The sequence below is a fragment of the Scophthalmus maximus genome, chromosome 1 (assembly GCF_022379125.1).
Source record: "Scophthalmus maximus strain ysfricsl-2021 chromosome 1, ASM2237912v1, whole genome shotgun sequence".
Classification (NCBI taxonomy): Eukaryota; Metazoa; Chordata; class Actinopteri; order Pleuronectiformes; family Scophthalmidae; genus Scophthalmus; species Scophthalmus maximus.
In genome coordinates this window covers 30,048,971-30,070,654 of record NC_061515.1, presented here as the reverse complement: position 1 = coordinate 30,070,654, position 21,684 = coordinate 30,048,971, and the positions used below count along the sequence as shown (strand labels likewise).

General features: G+C 46.3%; 1 protein-coding gene across 5 annotated transcripts in view; it reads left to right on the top strand.

Moving 5' to 3' along the window:
• kcnh7 (potassium channel, voltage gated eag related subfamily H, member 7) overlaps positions 1–16,703 on the top strand; it is a 43,115-nt gene extending 26,412 nt beyond the window's left edge. For 3 of the 5 annotated variants that reach the window (XM_047335821.1, XM_047335820.1, XM_047335810.1), the window contains 10 exons: positions 2,441–2,672; positions 2,766–2,933; positions 3,221–3,421; positions 5,756–6,010; positions 7,261–7,466; positions 7,993–8,077; positions 9,146–9,433; positions 10,651–10,813; positions 13,101–13,290; positions 13,584–16,703. In XM_047335821.1, the coding sequence (XP_047191777.1) occupies positions 2,441–2,672; positions 2,766–2,933; positions 3,221–3,421; positions 5,756–6,010; positions 7,261–7,466; positions 7,993–8,077; positions 9,146–9,433; positions 10,651–10,813; positions 13,101–13,290; positions 13,584–13,865 (2,070 nt within the window). In that variant the 3' untranslated portion in view covers positions 13,866–16,703. The remainder of the gene's footprint in view (positions 1–2,440; positions 2,673–2,765; positions 2,934–3,220; positions 3,422–5,755; positions 6,011–7,260; positions 7,467–7,992; positions 8,078–9,145; positions 9,434–10,650; positions 10,814–13,100; positions 13,291–13,583) is intronic. The other 2 variants (XM_047335817.1, XM_035638581.2) reach the window with 2 other exon arrangements.
• The last annotated feature ends 4,981 nt before the right edge of the window (positions 16,704–21,684 follow it).

Here is a 21,684-nt window from a genome sequence, read left to right as displayed (position 1 = left end):
ACATAATCTCATGCACCTTTTGTTGCCTGGAAACCATCTTCGACAATATTAAGATTTGTTTTTTGTTTTTTTTTGCTGATTTCATTAGAAACGCAGCAGCTTCTAATGTCCCTTGAGATTCTGTCTTGAGTGGGATTTAAGCTCTGCCGGCTGCCGAGTGAAAATAAATGATGCGGTGCAGTATTTGCCTACAGGAGCAATTTGAGCTCCGACGTTGTTTTCATATCAGTCTCCAGTTGAGATTGTTTCCCTATTACTTCCACACTCACTTGTACATAGTGTTCAAATCTGAGATATTTGCACATTATAAGGCGTTTTACTCTAAACCTTACTCCTGCTCGTGAACAGATTCAACTAGCATCTCTTTTTACCCACAATGTCTCGGGGCACACGTGATTTTACTTCTATGAGTTCTTTTGGTACATTGTTTTCAAACGCTCACAGATAGTTAACAGGTCACATCAGACTGTACAGAAATAGACTGATGCTAAATCCTGCGGTGACAGCGGATCTTCACAAAAGGAAGCCGGTCCCTCTCTCTCACTGTGACCAGGCGGGATGTGGACACAGTCAGAGTCGTGTTTTACAACCACGTGCAATTATTCATCCCAAAATATTTTTAAAATGTTGGGTAATTTATTTTTCTCTCTATTCAGATTTGGACTAATTAGCAAAACCTTCTTGTTGATTTTTGTTCCTTTTCCTTTGTAGCTGTAGTGTGAAACCTTGATGGGATATATTTAGGCATAGTAATATTTTTTTTTAGCTGCATTGATAATATTGGGTTCACGTTGTTGTTTCATTGTTTACATTTGATCCGGTCAGTTTTGGTCTCACATGTAATTTGAGGAGAAGCACGGAGGTTTCTTGTACAACATACGTACGTCCTGTCGTCATCACGTACGTGGGCTGCGTTCACCTACGGTACTTGACTGTGATTGGTTTGTAGACGGGCGTGAGCCTGATAGTCGGCGTGTTGTCAAGTGAAACGGTTCAATCACAGCGTCTGTTGACGCCGGGCGTTTGTAAGTGGCCATGTGAGTCTGGAAAGCCTCAGCGGCAGATGGTCGGAGGGATATTCGGCGGATGTGTTTCATACAGCTGGTTTGCTAATGGGAGCTTTAGCTGGAAAATGCCTCCGACTTACTGTACGAGCAGATTTTAATCAACATCACACTCTGTGTCACCAGTGCCGGTCACTCACATGGAGCTCATCTGTTTTCTGTGTGTGATCCAGTCGCTGTGTTGGTTGTCGGCTGGCCAGATGCACAGAGGTGAGTGATGGAGGCTCTTTAATAGACCCATCACGAGCAGCTACAGCCTCCCGCATGAATCATCCAAGATATCAAAAATATCCTTCAGCCCACTTCCTGCTTCTAGGAACAATCCATGTGCTGTTTGCTCTCACCTGAAGGAGTGTGGACGTGAGGAGGCAGAAGTCCAGTACGCGGCTGCTGGGTAATGATTTCCCAGAGGATATTGGAGTGGTAGCACCTATTGGCGTTCCTGAAATCTCACTTCTTGTGTTTACACATTGTGCCACACTAATAGATCAGGACTTAAGGCCCCATCCCCCAATCCCCAACTCCCCTCAGACAAGACTGTTAATTTAATCAGGGTAGAAAATGGAGACGGAGGATTAAAGTGTGTACATTGTAATGTATGAATGATGCGAGCCTGTATGTGCTGACGCTGGTTTTATTTCCAGCCCCTGGCTTCAAGGCTTTGACAAAGCTTCCAAGCTGCTAATTTCCCACCTTCATATTCACTTAAAAAGAAGGTGCCTGGTTGGTTGAGTACGTGAGTGGAAACACAAGCCACCAGCGATCTGCAGGAACCTTTTAGTTCCTTGTTTAAAGTTCCCAATGCTTTTGGTAAAATTGTGGCTTTATTCAAATGGGCCTCCTCCTCATCATCATCATTATCCAAACAGCTGATTCACGAAACTCACCTTCCCTTTCTCATTCGTCTATTTGAATGCCATTTCTTCTTGAAGCCTGATTTTCATGATTTCCAGACATGCGTGTCCTGACGGTGATGGATGCCGAGTCCTTGAAACGTGTTTACAGCAGCGGGAATGATCCTCTGTCTCGTCTGTGAATAATATGAGCTGCATATGTTTCTGAATCTCTAACTCTGATCTGATTGTCCTCTTGACCCCCTGACCCCTGACTCGTCGACCCCTGAGAGGCGACAAACAACTTGTGCACTTTGTGCAAACCTCCGGTCTGATTTCTGGATTTTGATTTTGGGCTTATTGAAGGTCACATTTCCAAATGTTGAAAGGATGTTACAAGTAATTTACCTCAAATATATATATATTTTTTAACAAATTAGGATTAGGTAATCCTGACCAGCAGAGGGCGACTCCCCCTGTTGTTCCTATAGAAGTCTGAGACTCATCCACAAGTGACTAAATGTATATTCCTCTGTCTGTCAGACCACCACTCTGATTGGTCTGCTGAAGACGGCCCGTCTCCTGCGGCTGGTGCGCGTCGCCCGCAAGCTGGACCGCTATTCGGAGTACGGTGCCGCCGTCCTCATGCTGCTCATGTGCATCTTCGCACTCATCGCCCACTGGCTCGCCTGCATCTGGTACGCCATCGGCAACGTGGAGAAGCCTTACCTGGAGCACAAGATCGGATGGCTGGACAACCTGGGCGTGTCAATAGGTGAGCTTACTTGTCTTTTGTCCTGTTTTCAAAGAAACCACAGTCCTTTTTGTGATACTTCTAACTGTACTCTGTTGTCGTTATTCACCGTAGGAAAGAAGTACAACTACAGCGACCCCAGCTCGGGCCCGTCCATCAAAGACAAGTACGTCACCGCGCTCTACTTCACCTTCAGCAGTCTGACCAGTGTGGGCTTCGGCAACGTCTCCCCCAACACCAACTCCGAGAAGATCTTTTCCATCTGCGTCATGCTCATTGGATGTGAGTGACAGATGAGTGACAGTGCAGACACACAGCGTTTCCACCATGTCACTGCTGAAACCCTCTGGCTGCAGCGCACACACAGTGTTTCATGTAGAAGCTAGAACCAGACCTTGACAGGACAGATTACTAGACTGACGCCATAAGATGTCAATGTACAATTACCACGGTCGTAATTTAATGCATACACAGTGAATCGAATGTTGTATTTGGTGAAAGCAGAAGAAGAGGCAGGTATGTGCTTGCTTCCCCTGGCTCAACGGTCGCCTGTGTGGCTTTTCTCCCAGCTCTGATGTACGCCAGCATCTTTGGGAACGTGTCCGCCATCATCCAGCGGTTGTATTCAGGTACAGCCAGGTATCACCTGCAGATGCTCCGGGTCAAGGAGTTCATCCGCTTCCACCAGATCCCCAACCCGCTGAGGCAGAGGCTGGAGGAATACTTCCAACACGCCTGGACGTACACCAACGGCATCGACATGAATATGGTACGAGAGGAGTCTGTGAACCAGTGTGTGTTTTTATAATTCTGGTGGTGTGGTTCTTTGTCTGGCAAACCTCTCGCTTGCGTTTTTAACAATGGAGACCAAATAATATGCTAAGTTTGCTTCTTCTTTCCTCCTGTACAAACTCATTGAAGTGAGTTTGATGTTTCGGTCGCCAGTTGTGTGCTGACTTTCAGCTATCCTGTCCCCCCACAAATGCTCTCACCACATCAATGTAAAGTCCGGACATTTGACTGAAATGTGAGAATGCAAATGTCCATGAATATTGCTGCAGTCATTTTCAAGAACTTCTCCTGCCGGCCCCCGGGACAGGAAAGTTCCTCCTGCGTTCTTCATACATGAACAGATCCAGTTTTTCTGACATTTTCCTGAGTTCATGTCTGAAAACATAGTTTGTGTTTTCATCAGTATTATACTGTGCAATGTTCAGTGGTTAGCCACAAGTTGAATGAAAGCTACTGTTAATGTGTCTTTTCTCGTCCTGATACTGTTCATGATACTTATATAAGTTTGTCTTTTCCATGTCTGCCTCATGTCAAATGGAATGGCCGCACGACTCTGGTAAGAGCAGGAGGTACATGTGTTGACACAACTGATGAGCTTCATGTCGCTGTGGCTGACATCAGCAGTGGAATCTTATTAGTTTTTAACATACATATATAATATTTAGGTTTTCTGTTGTTGTTTCAGTAATGTCCACAACATGCATGTTATTATTAAAACACAACTGTCCTGTAAACGGTTGCTGTGATGCTCCACTAACTTGCATGCTGAGACACTATGGGGCCAATACTGAAGCAGTATTTGTGTTTGTGGAGAGCTGTGTAACTCTGTCTCAGTCTTAATCACATTTGTAAATGTGTAAAAGACTCGGTGCGTAGTGGGATTTGTAGACATGTCAAAATCTGTAAATTTACATTTCAGGCACATTTGCAGATCAGCGAGCGGCAGAAGTTTCGCAAGAAGCTCTTATGAAACGACAGCCCGAATTACTTGTAACACATTTGCAGCTTCTTTTACATGTTTACCAATGTGGTTACGCTCACACAGATTGAGATACAGTTACACAACTCTATGCAAACGCACGCAAATATTGTCTCTACAACATTTGCCCCATAGGACACACCCACACGACATTAACACTGAATGCTTCCTGCGGGTCACAGTAATGGTCTATCAGTGGTAGACTTGCATGTGGCCTGTCTCCATGTCTCCCTCTTTGCATGAGATCTGTGGATTCAAACACAACCCCCACGACAGTCATCTGGTACCAGAGACGGAGTGAATCATGCCAGTGAGAGTGGGCACTGCCAGGTCTCCCTCCAAGCCGTGGGAGGCTTGGCTGCTCGCTCGGCGGTGGCACCTGCGCTTGTTGTTCAGTCTTTCCTTTCCAAATCTACCAATCAGCTTTCCTCCTGAGCAACAACAACACAAAAGTCTGTCAGGGCCAGAAAAACAGTTCAGTCTTCCTTTTTCCCCCCCTTTTCTTTTCTTTTTCTAACCCCTGCTGCTCTCTTGTCATTAGCACATTGCGTTTTGTGTGCAAATGACAAAAGATGAGAAGTGTCTGTTCTCGTTTCAACCGTCCCGTGTGTCCTTGAAGCCCCTTTCACAGCCCCCCACTGTCTGTTGTGTTGAAGTCTGTGGTTGATTAGTTCCGTCAGTGGTCACTGTATCTTTGTCTTTACAAGGGTAAGTGTATTACAAGTTTTTAGTTTTAATGCAACAGAAAAAAATGTGTCATGTAAAAACAAAGTATCACTTTTTTATTATACTTTCAACAGGCTAACACGGAGCGGTAGGAATGTTTGACCGATCACGGTTGGGTCATTTTTTCATATTTATAATATTTATTTCTGACAGTCTTTGACAGAAGATTGAATATTATTTACTTCTTTCTGGTCTTGCATGTTCCAGATGATAGTTCTGAGAATAGTTTCATCACAGCAGTGCATAAAGGCAGTACAATATGTAAAAAGAAACCTGTGTCTTTGAGGCTAAGCTGTCATTGATCTGCAGCGCGTCCGTCCCCCAACGTTCTCTCGTCTGAATCTGCTGAAAGGCTCAGTAACTCAGTCAGTTGTCAGCTCTGTGTCGGAGGCGGTTCCCTCTGCAGGGTTCAATAGGTTTTGAGATGAAGGAAAGAACACAAGTGGCAATTGTACAAAAATTTCTCTGGAAATCCTGTGAATTTGACCCGCAACTTCACCCCAAACTGCAAATTTTCAAACTCCTGCACATCCAAACTCTGACAGCTTGTTGTACAGACCAGTACTTTTGTGTCATCGTAAACAACTGTGTGCTGTGACCCACTCCCAGGTTCTGAAGGGTTTCCCCGAGTGCCTGCAGGCGGATATCTGCCTCCACCTCAACAAGAGCCTCCTGCAGGACTGTAAGGCGTTTCGTGGCGCCACCAAGGGCTGCCTCCGGGCCCTGGCCATGAGGTTCAAGACCACCCACGCGCCCCCGGGAGACACGCTGGTCCACTCGGGAGACGTGCTCACGGCGCTTTACTTCGTCTCCCGCGGCTCCATCGAAATTCTCAAAGACGACGTGGTCGTGGCCATCCTGGGTGGGTCGACCGTACACCTCCATCACTCTGTACAGTACTGTACTTCCTAATCAATCAGACAGCAAATGTTGCTCAGGCTTTTTCTGGTACTTCTCCTGCCAGCCCCCTAGTTGACTAGTTACAAATCCTCTACTGTACAGAGACATATTCAAAAAGCATCCGTTAGTTAGTCTGTCTGAGGAAGAAAGAACTTGACAATGTGACCATGTAGTAACTCTCCGTACACAAAACATCTCCACATTCCTAATTCACACCAGCCGCACATCGTCCCAACATTCCAGCCGGAGAAGCTTTTGCCTGAACTCACCTCGACGGGGGCGGGCCGACTAAATGGGGACGCTTCTCTTCTGCTGTGATACGTCGAGGTTGCCAGCTGAGATTCCTGCTGGGAACGTTGTGATAAGTTACTTCAGAGAAGAAGCGTGATTGTTGCCGAGCCCGAGATGAAGGGGAGAGGACGGAGACGAGTGGGGAGGACACACAGTGGGACGAGAGTAACAGAGAGGATATGTGTTGATGGGGGGGGGGGAGACACACGATTGTTCTCAAATAGATGGATGACAAAGGAAGGAGGAAGAGAAGGAGAGAGCCGAGCGAGTGGGCGGTGCAGGAATAAAAGACGAGCGACGGGAGAGACGAGTGTTGAAGGAAGTGGGCAGGTTGAGGAATTCTCCTCTCCTCTTCCTCCTCTTCCTCCTCTTCCTCCTCTTCCTCCTCTTCCTCCCAGCAGCCGGCAGGTGAATCCTACTGAGGCTTTGGCGCATTTGTTTTTCATTTTCATGCAACAATTAGGTTCGATTTCAAAAAACCAAACAAAAACAGTGACACAATCAGGTCAGGATGATGAGCACAGGCCCACGGACGGGGAAGTTGTAGGTCACGTACAGTTACGACTCAGCACTTCTCAGAGCTGCTGATCGCTCCAGTTTCGTGTGGTCGTGTATCACAGCACACTACGCACGAGAGTGACAATGTTACCAAGGTGGAAATAATCCGTCACGAGAACAGAAAAAGTGTTACGTTAATGATTCATTATTTTCCTCAGATCCTTATCAATAGATAAAACTACTAAAAAGTCATGTGAATAAAGTGTGTAAATAGGTAAATGAACCAACATCATCGTTGTCATGACAGTTTATTTTTGCAGATTATCCTCTTTCAACGCCTTTTAGCCATGCTGCTCCCACCAGGTGGTCCGTCTCCCACCAGGTGACCCCTGACCCTGACCTGTGCCTGCTTTCCCCCCGCAGGTAAGAACGACATCTTCGGCGAGATGATCCACCTGTTCGCCAAGCCGGGGAAGTCATGCGCGGACGTACGGGCGCTGAGCTACTGCGACCTCCACACCATCCAGAGGGAGGAGATCCAGGAGGTGCTGGACATGTATCCCGAGTTCGCCGACCACTTCCTCACAAACTTGGAGCTGACGTTTGACCTCCGCGATGAAAACGCCAAGGTAATCCAGCGCGCGGCTGCCGCCACCGAGTCCCGTCTCCGGTGAGGGGAGCAGTGAGACGGATTGGAGGCTTTTATGTCGTACTTCTGCTTTAGTGCTTTACAGTAAAAAAGACCATTAGGTCGAATTAAAGCGTCTGTATCTGTGCCCTGTCAATTCTCCTCAGTGCCTCACTTTATCTCCGGCTGTTAGAATAAAAAGCATCAGGGCTAATTCAGACATTTTTCTTCTAATCTGACATTTGGCTGGAGGACTGACACTGGACAGAACAGACAGACGCCATAATTCAATCTGTGATCATGATGAATTAGATGTAGTGGGAAGACAAACCAGGCCTGTGGTTTTTATGGGAGCGAGAGGGAATCACGTGTTTTTCCGGGAAGGAAAAGTTATTTTCTCAGACAACTGGAAAAAATTGGAAAATTGAATCACATCAAAAACAATTTGTATTCTTTAGTTTTTAAAGTTTTGCTCATTTTGTGCCAAGGTATATATTCACTTTGATCACGTTTCCCTTCGCTTACAGACGTCGCACCAACAAGCCACCGACTCCAACATGGACGACGTCAAGTGTGGAAGGCGGGTGTCGTACAACAGGAAGTCGTCCACAGGTCAGAGACACAGCATCAGTTCTGTAGTACTTTTAAATCAGAAATGATTCAAACGCCTACACAATTTATTCAGTTTACTAACTTATAATGATTCAACCTAATATCTGTGTCTGAGTCATGACCTCATTTTAATTTAAGTGTATAAAAATCTCCATATGGTTAAAATACTTTTAAATCATCTTAAATATCTTTTTCTCTCAAGTAACATTCAACGAGAGAACTAATTATTAAAACACTCTTGAGAAGTTTTATTCCAACTGCAGTGAACATATGTCGACTGCAGACTTTTGGGAAAAGACGGAGTCTCAGATTTGAAGTGCAGACCACGATTGATTATATAAACGTATTTTCACCATATGGAGGCTTTTATGTTACAAGGACAAACCCAGTACCAAAGTCCCACTAATGGAGAACTTTCAAAATTCATAAATTCATAAATATTTTACATTTTCAAAGCATCCTTTACATCTGTGCATAGATTCATGTCACTGCCAGCGGGAGCTTTGAACAGTTGAACGCCCAAAATAAACCTTAGGGATTTGGCAAAAGTATTCAAATGCATTTCAGCACCTGAGGATTTTTTTTTTCGGACATCAGTGATGTCCGGAGAATCTCAGTAATAATTGTACTTTCGAGACACTCAATATTATGTTTCATAAGTTCCTCGTCTGAAGCTGCATAAGCTGTTTTATGAAACATCTCAATCCTGGGTCAGTTTATATCTCACACAGTGAAAGATTCGGGCAAATCGAATAGGTCGCCATGGTTACGGGCCATCTGAATACACCATCTCCCGATATCACACGAGTGAGGACGGGGAACACAGTCCTGCAGCCTCCGTCCCTCAGGTGGGAGGGTTCATAATTCAGCCACATTATTTGTTCACAGTTGTAAACGCACATTTAAAAAGTGACGCGACGCAACGGGTTCACTTCAACACACCGGAAAATGTTTGTCCTCACTTCACCCGCGGAGCAGAACACTGACATAATGAGTCGACCCCAGAGGACAGAGAGCAGCCGGTGTTGCCTCTGCAGGTTGACCTCATCACCGTCTCTCTCCCCGCAGGTTCCCACATGAAGGAGCCGGCGGCCGCCAAGCAAGGGAGGCAGAGCTACGCCTCCTCAGCAGCTGAGGAGAGGATGGAGTCGACCGAGGAGGCTGACGACCAGGAGGAGGAGGAGGATGAAGAGGAGGAGGAGGAGGAGGAGGAAGGAGAAGAGAAAGAGGAGCAGAAGCCCTTGTGTTCTGGTGTCCTGGGTTACCCGGTCGTCAGGGATCACTCCCTGGGCTTCGGGCTGAGCGGCGCCACAGACGCACAGGCTGGAGACAACACAGACACCCAGGCGTATAAAGGTGACGATGGGGAAACGTCCGCCTCATTTGTTCCTTCGTTAGTTTTCATTCCGTCTCACAGCTGAGCTCAGAAATCCTGACGCACCAGAGGAGAATCTTCACACGTGTGTTTCACGATTTTAAGTCCTAGATTATTCTGCAGACAGTTCTCCCTTCAGAGGAACTGCTTCAGAGGCTTTTTTATTCAAGTTTTCCTGAACAGAATTTTCTGTTTCAGCCCAAATATAAATAAAAATAAACAACTGATTCTATAGAGGAAAGAAAGTCACATATAAATATAATTATATTGTCGTTTTGCTGTGAATCTACTGACTTGTCCTCTTACGTTGGACCAGAATGCAAATTGGCTCAGAATTTAATTTACAAAACACTGATCACCAGAGGAGGAATGTCACACCTATTAAAAAAATCCAAACAAGGATTATGTGTCATAAGGGTGAAACCTAAAACCCGATCAGTAATAGAAAGTAAGAGGATTAAATCCAGCAACCAGCCGGGGTCACATCCCTCTCCGGCGGAGGTCATGACCAAACTAAAGACTTACAGGAAATAGTTGTTAAAATCGTGTTTGTTTGTGTGTGTTATGTATTGTGTTATTATCTGATTAGTGGGGTCACATTAAATCTTTTTAGGAAATCTGAGCGACATGGTGTAATTGTTGATTAAGCTACCGTGCAAATTAGATTCAACACTGTGACGCAGTCCAGCGGTTACCCAAACAGCAGCACTGCGATAACTTCTGCCGCATGAATCTGCGCTGAGGAGAAAACTGTGAGCGTGTTGATTCTTTTTTGATAATTCAGCCATTAGAAGATGTGGATTCCTGTTTTATCTCCAGCCATCACTCGCTGTTCTTCCTCATCCCCCCAAAAAATCCCTCTGAGGGAGCGACAGTCCACCAGGGTCAGGTGTGTTTTCCTCTGTGGGATACGAGTTAGGATTCAATAGGCAGAGAAGACACGACGCAGGACGAAGCTTCCCCCCGAGGCTCTGCTCTAATAACACACATCCTTCTCCCGTGTGTTTGTACTCCTGTGTGTGTGTGTGTGTGTGTGTGTGTGTGTGTGTGTGTGTGTGTGTGTGTGTGTGTGTGTGTGTGTGTGTGTGTGTGTGTGTGTGTGTGTGTGTGTGTGTGTGTGTGTGTGTGTGTGTGTGTGTGTGTGTGTGTGTGTGTGTGTGTGTGTGTGTGTGTGTGCGTGCGTGTTCACGTCTCCCAGCAGAGCACCGCGCAGCCGAGTGGGTGCGTCAGCGTCCCGGCGACCACGCAGCGGAGTCGACCCGGTGTCGAGAGACGGCGGCCGGGGAGGACGACAGCGACACGGACCTCACCTACGGAGAAGTGGAGCAGCGACTGGACCTGCTGCAGCAGCACCTCAACAGGTGGACAGCAAAATAATTATATCTTGTCATTATTGAAAAAAAAAAATAGATAGATACCAGGGGAACGCTACTTTCTTCCTTTGTTCGGAAAATCCTTTTTCCATGCGTTAATAGGGGATCAATATAAGTATGCTGCAAGGTGGAATACACAGTTTAGAGATAATATACTCCGACAAATGAGCGATAAATAAATAAATATCCCTCGATCAATTACATAAGACGTGTTTGAACAAGAGTGTTTATGTCAGAATTATTAATGAGAAATTAGCTGTTTTTAATTTCCCCTCAAACTGAGGGGATGGATGTGTTCATATAATCCTCCTCCTCTGGTTTTATCTTAATCCCATTATATTAATTATATTGAGGACACGATGAAAATCATGTGACGCTCTCAATGTGTGTATTGACGCGCTCTGGAGGGGGAACTCCACATTCACACGTCAAAGTGTTTGTGTTCAGTGCCTCCGAGGTGGAGCCGAGCGGCGTCTCGTCAACGACCTCGGGTGATGTCCGCCGTTGTTTGAAAAATAAGGAAACTTCAGTTAGCGACAACGCACCTGAACGTCCAACTGACACATCGAGTGTGAGACCGACCGAATCAGTGACGTCCTAGAATAATCTTAACATCAAATAAATGTATTTTTAGCCTCGGAGCTGAGTCGGAGCACAAAGTGTGTCCTTGTACCGACGAGGCCCTTGACCTTTAGATAACAAGAGACACCTTCAGGATAATGTTTGGCTCCGTTTCCCATAATATGCTTTTGATTTTACTTCAACCTCAGTGCAACAATGTCATCTTTCAGATGTTCGCCATTCCGACTCCTTGTGATTCTGGATATAATTGGCTGAAAACTTTCCCAGAGACATTGTATTGTCGACGCAGCCGCCGAGTTAATGCGGATGTGTATTTATAGCGCGAAGCCACGAGACGCAAAGACTCGTGACGTCATCCTGTGAAATTGGACGTCATGGTGAAGTCAGAGTTCTGGTGCCAATATGGAGGAAAGATGACATTAAGAAAATGAAATAAACAGGATTAAATTGTATGAAGGATTAATGGAGGATTGTGAGATTAAGAAAACAGTTTGGTCTGGTCTGAAGCGCCAGCCGAGGCTACGGAAGCCTATTAGGGCCAAAAAGTACAAAATAAGGATTTTTTTGTGCAGGTGGTCATGTGAGCTAACGTTAGTAGTTTGAATGTCGAGATTAAAGTAGAAGAATATTTCAGACTTAATTCTTGAAATGCAAAACAAACACTAATACTCTTAATGCCGGCGGCACAGGGACGGTCCCGAAGCCAAACATTTTATTTTATCAGTCTACGTCCTGTAAAGAGTAAAAATCCGACACCTGGCAAAGGGACGAGGAGGAATCCCCTCTGCTCACTCTGCTCGTGTGGAGAGAACAGGTGATTCACCCTCTCACACACACACACACACACACACACACACTCCAGGACGTGATGTAACACGCTGCATCAGATGATGACACAGTGCAGCTGTGTAGTCGCTGCCTCACACAAACTCTCCAGTAATTATCAAAACCTACAGTTAAATTACCAACTGTAGAAATATGATAATAGAATAATAAATCAGTCGCAGGGACAAATGTTTCTTCCGTTACAGATATTTTAAATAAGATTTTAAATGTTGGACTTTTACTGATATTATTTATGAAGTAGTACATATTAATGTGTTTCCTTCATGCCCCACTAGATCAAACTGAATTAAAGTCATGTTCACCAGCTCTTATCAGGCGTGACATCTTCCTGGAGGCTTCACATTAACGTTCAAACCCTCTGCAGAGTCTCCCCCTAGTGTTTTCTACTGGTACTGACCACACAGCCACCGCCCCTCAGTGATAACACACCGTTACACTATAATTCAAAATATGTCCGTTGTATTTGTTCCTGAGGGGAGAAAAGGCGTTGACATTGATTTCAGGTTTGACAGTCGGATGAACTTGTTCTGATGACACCACATGATTGAGGTCACAGCAGAATTAATCCATAATCCATAATAATCTGCATCATTGGGTCTGTGAATGTTATCAGAAAGTGTTTGAAATCCAGAAGAATGATCCCACTTCACTGCACAGTTCCCTGGTGTGAGTGACTCACTGGGAACTGTTGTGCAGCGGCTCATCACATGTTTGTCATCAGTATTGATTCATATCATCAAAACTCATTTGACTTCTGAACTTCAGCCGCATGAATGATCTGTCTGTTGACGTTGCCGCAAAAATGTTTTCATTTTGTTGATGATTTTAATTTCCGTGTTTGGGTCAGACTGGAGTCGCAGATGACTGCAGACATCCAGGCCATCCTGCAGCTCCTCCAGAGGCAGACCACGGCCGGGCCCCCGGCCTACAGCACCGTCACCTCCAGCCCCGAGTACCAGAGGCCGGCGGTCAGGGTGCAGCCGGTGTGCGTCGTCCCGACGGAGCTGAGCCTCGGCCCTGCGCCGCCTCCGCCTCAGGTACCAGAGGAACGAGCCCCGAGGCTGCACAACTAACAAGACATGTACAGATTTTTTTACAGCAGCTTTAGTTAAAAAACGAAAACGGCCGATTTTCCTGTTGCATGGGCTAAGTTTGACATTTACTGAAGGGGGGCTGGCAGGAAAAGTCTGCAACAACTTTTGCGTTCTCAATTACAGCCCCTCAGGAACATTTCTGAAGAATGTGCGGCCGACACACGCACACATATCTTGTTCGTGGCCGTTTGTACGTCTGTCTCGGCCAAATGACTGATGGGCCCTGTCTCCCGCAGAGCCCCGGCCCAGAGGAAGTCCAGGACAAATCCAAAGAAACCTCCCCAGTCCTCCTGCACGCACAGACTCTTCCAGACGGGAACTTTGCCGGACTGCCCGAGAGCGACACGGACTCGGACCGGAGACGGACACAAAACGACGTGCGCTCTCTCGAGCAGCGGCACCAGGAGCCGCCGAGGTTCCCGTCCGGCCGACAGGCCTCTCTGCCAGACGTCCCCAGCAGCTCAGGAATGTCGGGACTCCAAAGGCCAGTTTCTGACCCGGGGCTTCCAAGCCAGTAGGCCTCGCCCCGACCTTTGACACTTGTCTGACTGTCTTCTCTCAAGCTCGACTCAGGGTCTAAGAAAGAGACTGAATATGCAAAGGAAAACAAACTCTAGACTTTCTTCCATTTCTTTTTGGGAAACTCTCACGGCACCGCCCCTTCTTCCTACTCTGTGGTTTAGATGTACACAGTCGGTTTCTACAGAGCTATTTATACTCTCTATATTATTAACGTGTGTGAGGTCATCATGTACTGTACATACTCCAAGTAGAGCACTGCCAGCAACACGAGGCACCTGACGGACCTTTTCTAAAGACCTGCATGTTTTAGTTCCTGCCGTCTTTTCTTTCCCTGCATGTTCCTCACTCGCACCTCTGCTCACCAGGTGAGTTCCTCGGCATGTTCACTCTCCACTGTAGCTGACAAGTCACGTTTTCTACGGCGCCTCGCTCGTCACGGGGACGAAAGCTACTTGAAACTCTTTTCTAGGCATTTCCATATTTCCAGCTAAATCTTTTTAGCTCCAAAACAATTCGACGCAGCTCACGGGGAGACCTGTGCCTACTGACTGTTCACCTGACACCTGAAAAAACCTTCTCCGTCACTCCGGCTCACAGAAACACGACGCGGCGCATTGAACGTGCACAACACGACTTCAGTCGACCTTTTAGAGCAATAATGACGAACATGTACAGGAAAACACAGCGCTGTGTTTCCAGAACCGATTTTCTACAACCTGATAAAAGAGCAGCTTTTATGTTGAGATTGAATTTATATCGGATCATCAAATGGAGAGGTTGAGGCGAGTGCGTGAAATCAAGAACAAAAAAAACTGCATGAATGAAGTTGTTAATTCATAGGTTTGTGAAGAACTTTACCGTCTGCGTCATGTCGACACCACGTCTGCATGTTGCAGTCAGAACCGAAGGGAGACGCCTGTCGAGGCAGTTTGGGGATTTTAAAGAGCAGAAGAAGAATCTTCTTACAAAATGACTTTTCTTTCTTCAGTATTTGGTTATTTCGTGAACCCATAACTAGACGGGGACATTGTCCTGTTGAGGTGCAGCTTAACACCCCGAGATAAACTTGCTTCTCCATCACTCTGTCTACCATGATACATTAAATAATTATTCTATCAATAATTTCTCCACTATGCTCGACTGCAGCTTGTCGAGTTTACTGCCTCACCTTTTCTCCCAGAGAACATAGCTGTTGTGATTGTGGCCAGATTAACGCCACAGAACTCCTCCCCAAAGACCACTGGTCCCTTGGGACCTTAAGTTCCAATGACATGTTCAGGAATCCCACAAAAAACAGGTTTAACAGAAACAAAACTTTATCTTTTTTAAGAAACATCCGCAGTCTTTATGATCCTCAATCTGCCTCGACACAAACGTTGTATAATCGTATGTAAAATATTAATATCTCGACTGCTGGGACAGGAAGTTAGATCCTGAATCCTTTTCGGTCGCATGCTTTACGTCTTCCATTATCTTCTCGTAATCATCAGAAAGAGAGAACAGCTCAGCCTTCGAATAGCCTTAGCTTTGTGAGCCTCTCTGAGTCCAGAGCAACACAAACCTGCTTCACACATGTAAATGTATTGAACCACGAACTGCATGAAGTCAATGAAGTAGTCATTTTAGTTTTCTAACCACACAAACTCCAGCACACGCTCATATTATTGCATGGAGACTCGACTGTGCGTGACACGTGTCTGGAGATGACACTTCCACCTATTTTTCAAAAAAGAAAAGCGTTTCATTTGCCATTATTTTTCTATATACCTGATTTATGTTTTTTCCTTCAACCCCCCGATGATGTGAGTTGGACTGTGATGACGGGACGATGATGAATGCAGCGCATTCGGCTCAATGTAGCATAGCAAGACTTCAGCGTCAGGCAGCAAGTTAAAGCCGAGGTGTTGCGTTGGCCGTTGGAGTCGATCGTCGTGACGACGCATATTGCACATTGACTTTTGTATCATTTCTGCAGAGTTCCCACGTCGACCTTCTCCCCCCGAGTTAGTTCGTTGGTTGAACCTCGACACTTCAAACGAGTTGGGGCTCGGTGCGCTGGAAACCTGCTTCCTCCTGAACCCTGGTGAGAAGGTGTAGGCTCATGGCGTGAAAGCCAACCAGCGTTGATGTCACTGATGAGAACGGGCGAATATTCATGGTGTGTGGCCAAAATTTGCTTATAAATATAATTATATATCTTATGACATAGATGTAGAATATATATAAAGTAAACACAACCCGCAAATATTGGCCCAATCTCTTTCGGACGTCAGGAAAACCACGACGCTAATTGGCTTTTGGCGACATCGCAAAACGTAAGCTCAAGTTCCAATTTCAAACTTAAGCGGGTGACAAAGTCATCCGCGACTTTGTACGTGACCTCATCGCGTGAAACATTTGGCTTCGCGTTTGGCCCGACTGCATGTGAGCGCAGAGAAGTGGGAGGTGATGAGGAACCTTCACGCGACAGGACGAAGCAGCAGCAGAACACGGGGCGCTTTCCTTTCTCCTTCTCGAGCACAGATGTAGAACAAAAGTTGCTGAAGTCGACGCGTCGTCTGCTGAACTTTCATGGGATTTGCAAACTTTTGCACAGATTAGAAAACTTACTAAACTTACTAAAGTTTCACCTTTTGAATCCAGTACTGTTCACAATTGTTTATATGCATTTTTTTTATTTTTAAATGTTTGCCACTGTATTTTATACAATGCAACACTTAACAGCTAATTTGAATGTTTCCGTTCTGAACTATATGTAAAAGAAATGAAATATATTGTGTAAATAGTCTGGGGGGGGGGTGCTCAATTGTATAGATAAATAAAACAGAATGCATACTGGTTATGAAGTGTTTATTATGAGTAACAAAATATGATATTTGCACCACAGCAGCCGACGAGCTCCAACTATCCTGTCTCAACTCTGAGATGACGACGACGGCTTCTGTTGACCTCTTTTTACTCTATCCTAATATTTTTGCCTTTGTGATTATAAAGTGTATAATGTCCAGTAACTTTCATACAGTCCCTTCATGAATCTTGAAGCAGAAGTCGAGCTGTAAACCACGAGGAGAGAATGATCCGTCTCACGTCGACCTACGGAAGTGACGGCTCCCTGCTGCATGGTGTCAAAATGTGACACTGCATCTGTTGACTGAACACATTATTTTTGATTTTGATGCCACACCTCTCCCTCGAACCCCATATCCACCACATAGTCAAACCCTCCTTCTTTCACCTCCGTAACATCGCCAAGATCAGACCCTCACTCACACCCCCCGCCGCCGAACGACTCATCCACGCCTTCATCTCCTCCCGTTTAGATTGTTGCAACTCTCTCCTCCTTGGCATCAGCCCCGGCTCCATCAAAAGACTCCAACTGGTCCAGAACGCAGCCGCCCGTCTCATCACCCACATCAAATCCTGGCACCACATCACCCCAGTCCTAAAACTACTCCACTGGCTCCCTGTCTCCCACCGAATCACCTTCAAGGTCCTGGTCCTCACCTTCAAGGTCCTGATCCTCACCTTCAAGGACCTGGTCCTCTCCTTCAAGGTCCTGGTCCTCACCTCTGGTCCTCACCTTCAAGGTCCTGGTCCTCACCTTCAAGGTCCTGGTCCTCACCTCTGGTCCTCACCTTCAAGGTCCTGGTCCTCTCCTTCAAGGTCCTGGTCCTCACCTCTGGTCCTCACCTTCAAGGTCCTGGTCCTCACCTTCAAGGTCCTGGTCCTCACCTTCAAGGTCCTGGTCCTCACCTTCAAGGTCCTGGTCCTCACCTTCAAGGTCCTGGTCCTCTCAAGGTCCTGGTCCTCACCTTCAAGGTCCTAGTCCTCACCTTCAAGGTCCTGGTCCTCACCTTCAAGGTCCTAGTCCCCACCTTCAAGGTCCTGGTCCTCACCTTCAAGGTCCTAGTCCTCACCTTCAAGGTCCTGGTCCTCACCTTCAAGGTCCTGGTCCTCACCTTCAAGGTCCTGGTCCTCACCTTCAAGGTCCTGGTCCTCTCAAGGTCCTGGTCCTCACCTTCAAGGTCCTGGTCCTCACCTTCAAGGTCCTAGTCCCCACCTTCAAGGTCCTGGTCCTCACCTTCAAGGTCCTGGTCCTCTCAAGGTCCTGGTCCTCACCTTCAAGGTCCTAGTCCCCACCTTCAAGGTCCTGGTCCTCACCTTCAAGGTCTTGGTCCTCTCAAGGTCCTGGTCCTCACCTTCAAGGTCCTGGTCCTCTCAAGGTCCTGGTCCTCACCTTCAAGGTCCTGGTCCTCACCTTCAAGGTCCTGGTCCTAACCTTCAAGGTCCTGGTCCTCACCTTCAAGGTCCTCCACCATCTCTCCCCAATACCTCACTGATCTCCTCTCCCCCTACCGAGCCACACGGTCCCTCAGATCCTCCTCTGCCGGTCTCCTCTCCACCCCCAAAACCAAACTCTGTGTCTTTGGAGACAGATCTTTCTCCAGGGCTGCTCCCAGGCTGTGGAACTCCCTCCCCACTCTTCTCTGTTTGTTTTCTTGTTTTGTTTTGTTTTGTATCAGCGCTTTGGGTTCATGAAAAGCGCTTTAAAAATTAAATATATTATTATTATTATTACCATGCTATACTATGACACTTTTTGAAGTTTGTAAACCTCACTATGCCATGACTCCTTCTCTGTCCTTGTTCTGCAGGAGTCCCTGACTCCAGAGCTGCAGCATCTAGATCCAACAACTCTATTATTATTATTATTATTACTGCCTCAGTGTCATTATCAGCATTATAATTATTATTATGAACTGGAGTTTTTATGCCTTACTATACTATGAGGTTTTCTCTGTGAACGTCAGGTGTTAAGTGGATCCCTGCAGAGAAGCAGAGAATACTTCAGTTCTAAAATATTACGGTACAGTAGGAATTTTAAAACGATGTGTCTGCTGAAGAGTCTTTGTATTTTCATTCATACAAATGTATATATGAGGGCAGTAGAGAGGCTGCTCTCCACTGCTGGAGACATCTTAGTAATGCTGCTGAGTGTTGAAGAAGTCTGTTGGTCTGTCTGTCTGTTGGTTGGTCTGTTGGTCTGTCTGTTGGTCTGTCTGTCTGTCTGTCTGTTGGTCCGTCTGTTGGTCTGTCTGTCTGTTGGTCTGTCTGTCTGTCTGTCTGTCTGTCTGTTGGTCTGTCTGTTGGTCTGTCTGTCTGTTGGTTGGTCTGTTGATCTGTTGGTCTGTCTGTCTGTTGGTTGGTCTGTTGGTCTGTTGGTCTGTCTGTCTGTTGGTCTGTCTGTCTGTCTGTTGGTCCGTCTGTTGGTCCGTCTGTTGGTCTGTCTGTTAGTCTGTCTGTTGGTCTGTTGGTCCGTCTGTTGGTCTGTCTGTTGGTCTGTTGGTCCGTCTGTTGGTCTGTCTGTTAGTCTGTCTGTTGGTCCGTCTGTTGGTCCGTCTGTTGGTCTGTTGGTCCGTCTGTTGGTCTGTCTGTTGGTCTGTCTGTTGGTCTGTCTGTTGGTTGGTCTGTTGGTCCGTCTGTTGGTGTGTTGGTCCGTCTCTTGGTCTGTTGGTCTGTCTGTTGGTCCGTCTGTTGGTCTGTTGGTGCGTCTGTTGGTGTGTCTGTTGGTCTGTTGGTTGGTCTGTTGGTCCGTCTGTCTGTCTGTCTGTCGATCTGTGGGTCTGTCTGTAGGTCTGTGGGTCTGTCTGTCTGTCTGTTGGTCTGATGGTCCGTCTGTCGGTCTGTGGGTCCGTCTGTCGGTCTGTTTGTCTGTCTGTCTGTCTGTCTGTTGGTCTGTGGGTCCGTCTGTTGGTCTGTCTGTTGGTCTGTGGGTCGGTCTGTCTGTGGGTCCGTCTGTTGGGCTGTCTGTCTGTTGGTCTGTCTGTTGGTCTGTGGGTCCGTCTGTCTGTCTGTTGATCTGTGGGTCTGTCTGTGGGTCCGTCTGTTGGGCTGTCTGTCTGTGGGTCCGTCTGTTGGTCTGTCTGTTGGTCTGTGGGTCCGTCTGTTGGTCTGTCTGTCTGTTAGCAGTCTTGTCAGACCAACAGACTTCTTCAACAATCAGCATCATTAGTAAGAAGATGTCTCCAGCAGTGGAGAGCAGCCTCTCTGCTGCCTTCATATATAAAATATATGTCTGAAAATGTATTTCTTTGAAGAACATAAAACATATGTATGCAATCAAGATTTAGAAGAATTTTATTTATGTTTCTTCTCTACTTGTGCATCTCCCCAATAACTCGTGTCTTTCTTATCCAGGGTCAGATGTATCTAGGAGGTAGTTTTACTTCAATTTGATTTACTTTACTTCAAAAATTACAAATTGACAGGGATGATGATTGTCCCTCCTGTTAAGGAATTTTCTTCTATCTTTCCTGAGAAACTGTTAAGACGAGTCTTCTCAGGCACCAAGCGAGGTCATCTCGTCTGTGGCAGGCCCAAACAATCATCGAGCAGCTGAAGTCTCACTCGAAGTGTCATAGTCGCGGGGAGATGACGACATTACTCAAAGCTGAATACACTACAGAGACCGGGGAGTGAACACTGGGGACCTGTTGATATTGAGCTCTTATGATAAATACTTCTGCTTAAGACATCCACGGTTTCCGTCTTCCTGATTTCACCTCCTACCTATAGTCCTCCACAGGATTCAAACGTTGTGAGCAGCTTCCTGCTGTCGTCCTGCAGGTAACACACATGCAGACACATTACAAGTCAAGGTTCAAGAAGCAGGAGACGTGCAATCAGTTAACAATGATAGTTATTAAGAATTAGAGTACTGGAACAGGAGAAGGAGAGAGAAATATTATTTCACGATACCTAAACCAACAAATCTATTGAGCCCAGGGAAACAGTCTGGATCTGCAATAAAAGGGATATATGTGAGCATGAAGACAAAAATGATCTAAAGTAACTCAAGAGGGAACAACCCTCCTACACCAACGATGAGAGTTCAATTGACCTTGCTGCTGATTGGTGGCGACACCTGAAGTGTCTGCTGGTCGCCTTCTCTTGGCTCAACAGGGCAGCGACGAGGATGAATCTCATCTTCAACCTGAGGCTGGTAGAGCATCTGTCAACATCCACCGGGACAAAGTTTCACTTCAAACTGATGTACAGATGGATCAAATGAACGTCAATTTGTGACGTCACTCTGGCAGATCAGAGGTCGCAGGTTCAAGTCTTATGAGACTCTGTGAAATCATCAAGTCCAACAGAATGTGAGGAGGATGTCAGAAGCTACGAGAGCAGTTTAAAGTGAAGGAGAGACGGTGGCGCAGAGGTCGCAGGTTCAAGACTTCTGAGACTCGGTGGTGTGGAGGGTCGTCTAGTCCTGGAGACGCTGGTTCAACCCCGTCACCGGTCGGACCGGTTGGTGATTTAACTCTTATGAGACTGTGAATAGATCGAGTCCAACACCTGTGGTGAAAGTCAAGAACTCCAAGAAGAGTCTGATCCCAAAGCTCATGTTGTTAGAGGAAGGACAGGTGGATCAGAGGACCTGGGTTCAAATCCTATTTGATCATATTTATTAAATAAGCGAAGAGTCAAATGCACCAGCAGAGATAACTGGAATGGGAAGAGTTCTCGATGGCGCAATGGGTTTGTCTGCAACTGCGGAATCGACATCTCCGAGAGACGCCGGTTCAAACCCAGACCCAAAGAAGTCACACTGTCCGAAGAATTGAGTCTTATGAGACTCGTTGAACTGATCAAGTCCCACGGACCGATTGAAGAGAGAAGAACTACGAGAGCAGATGAGAGTGAAGGAGAGACGGTGGAACAGAGGAGAAGTCTGAGAGACGCTGGTTCAAACCTGCACCGGATGGAGACAAGTCACAGATGAGAGGTTGAGAATCTGACTGTTTAATAATT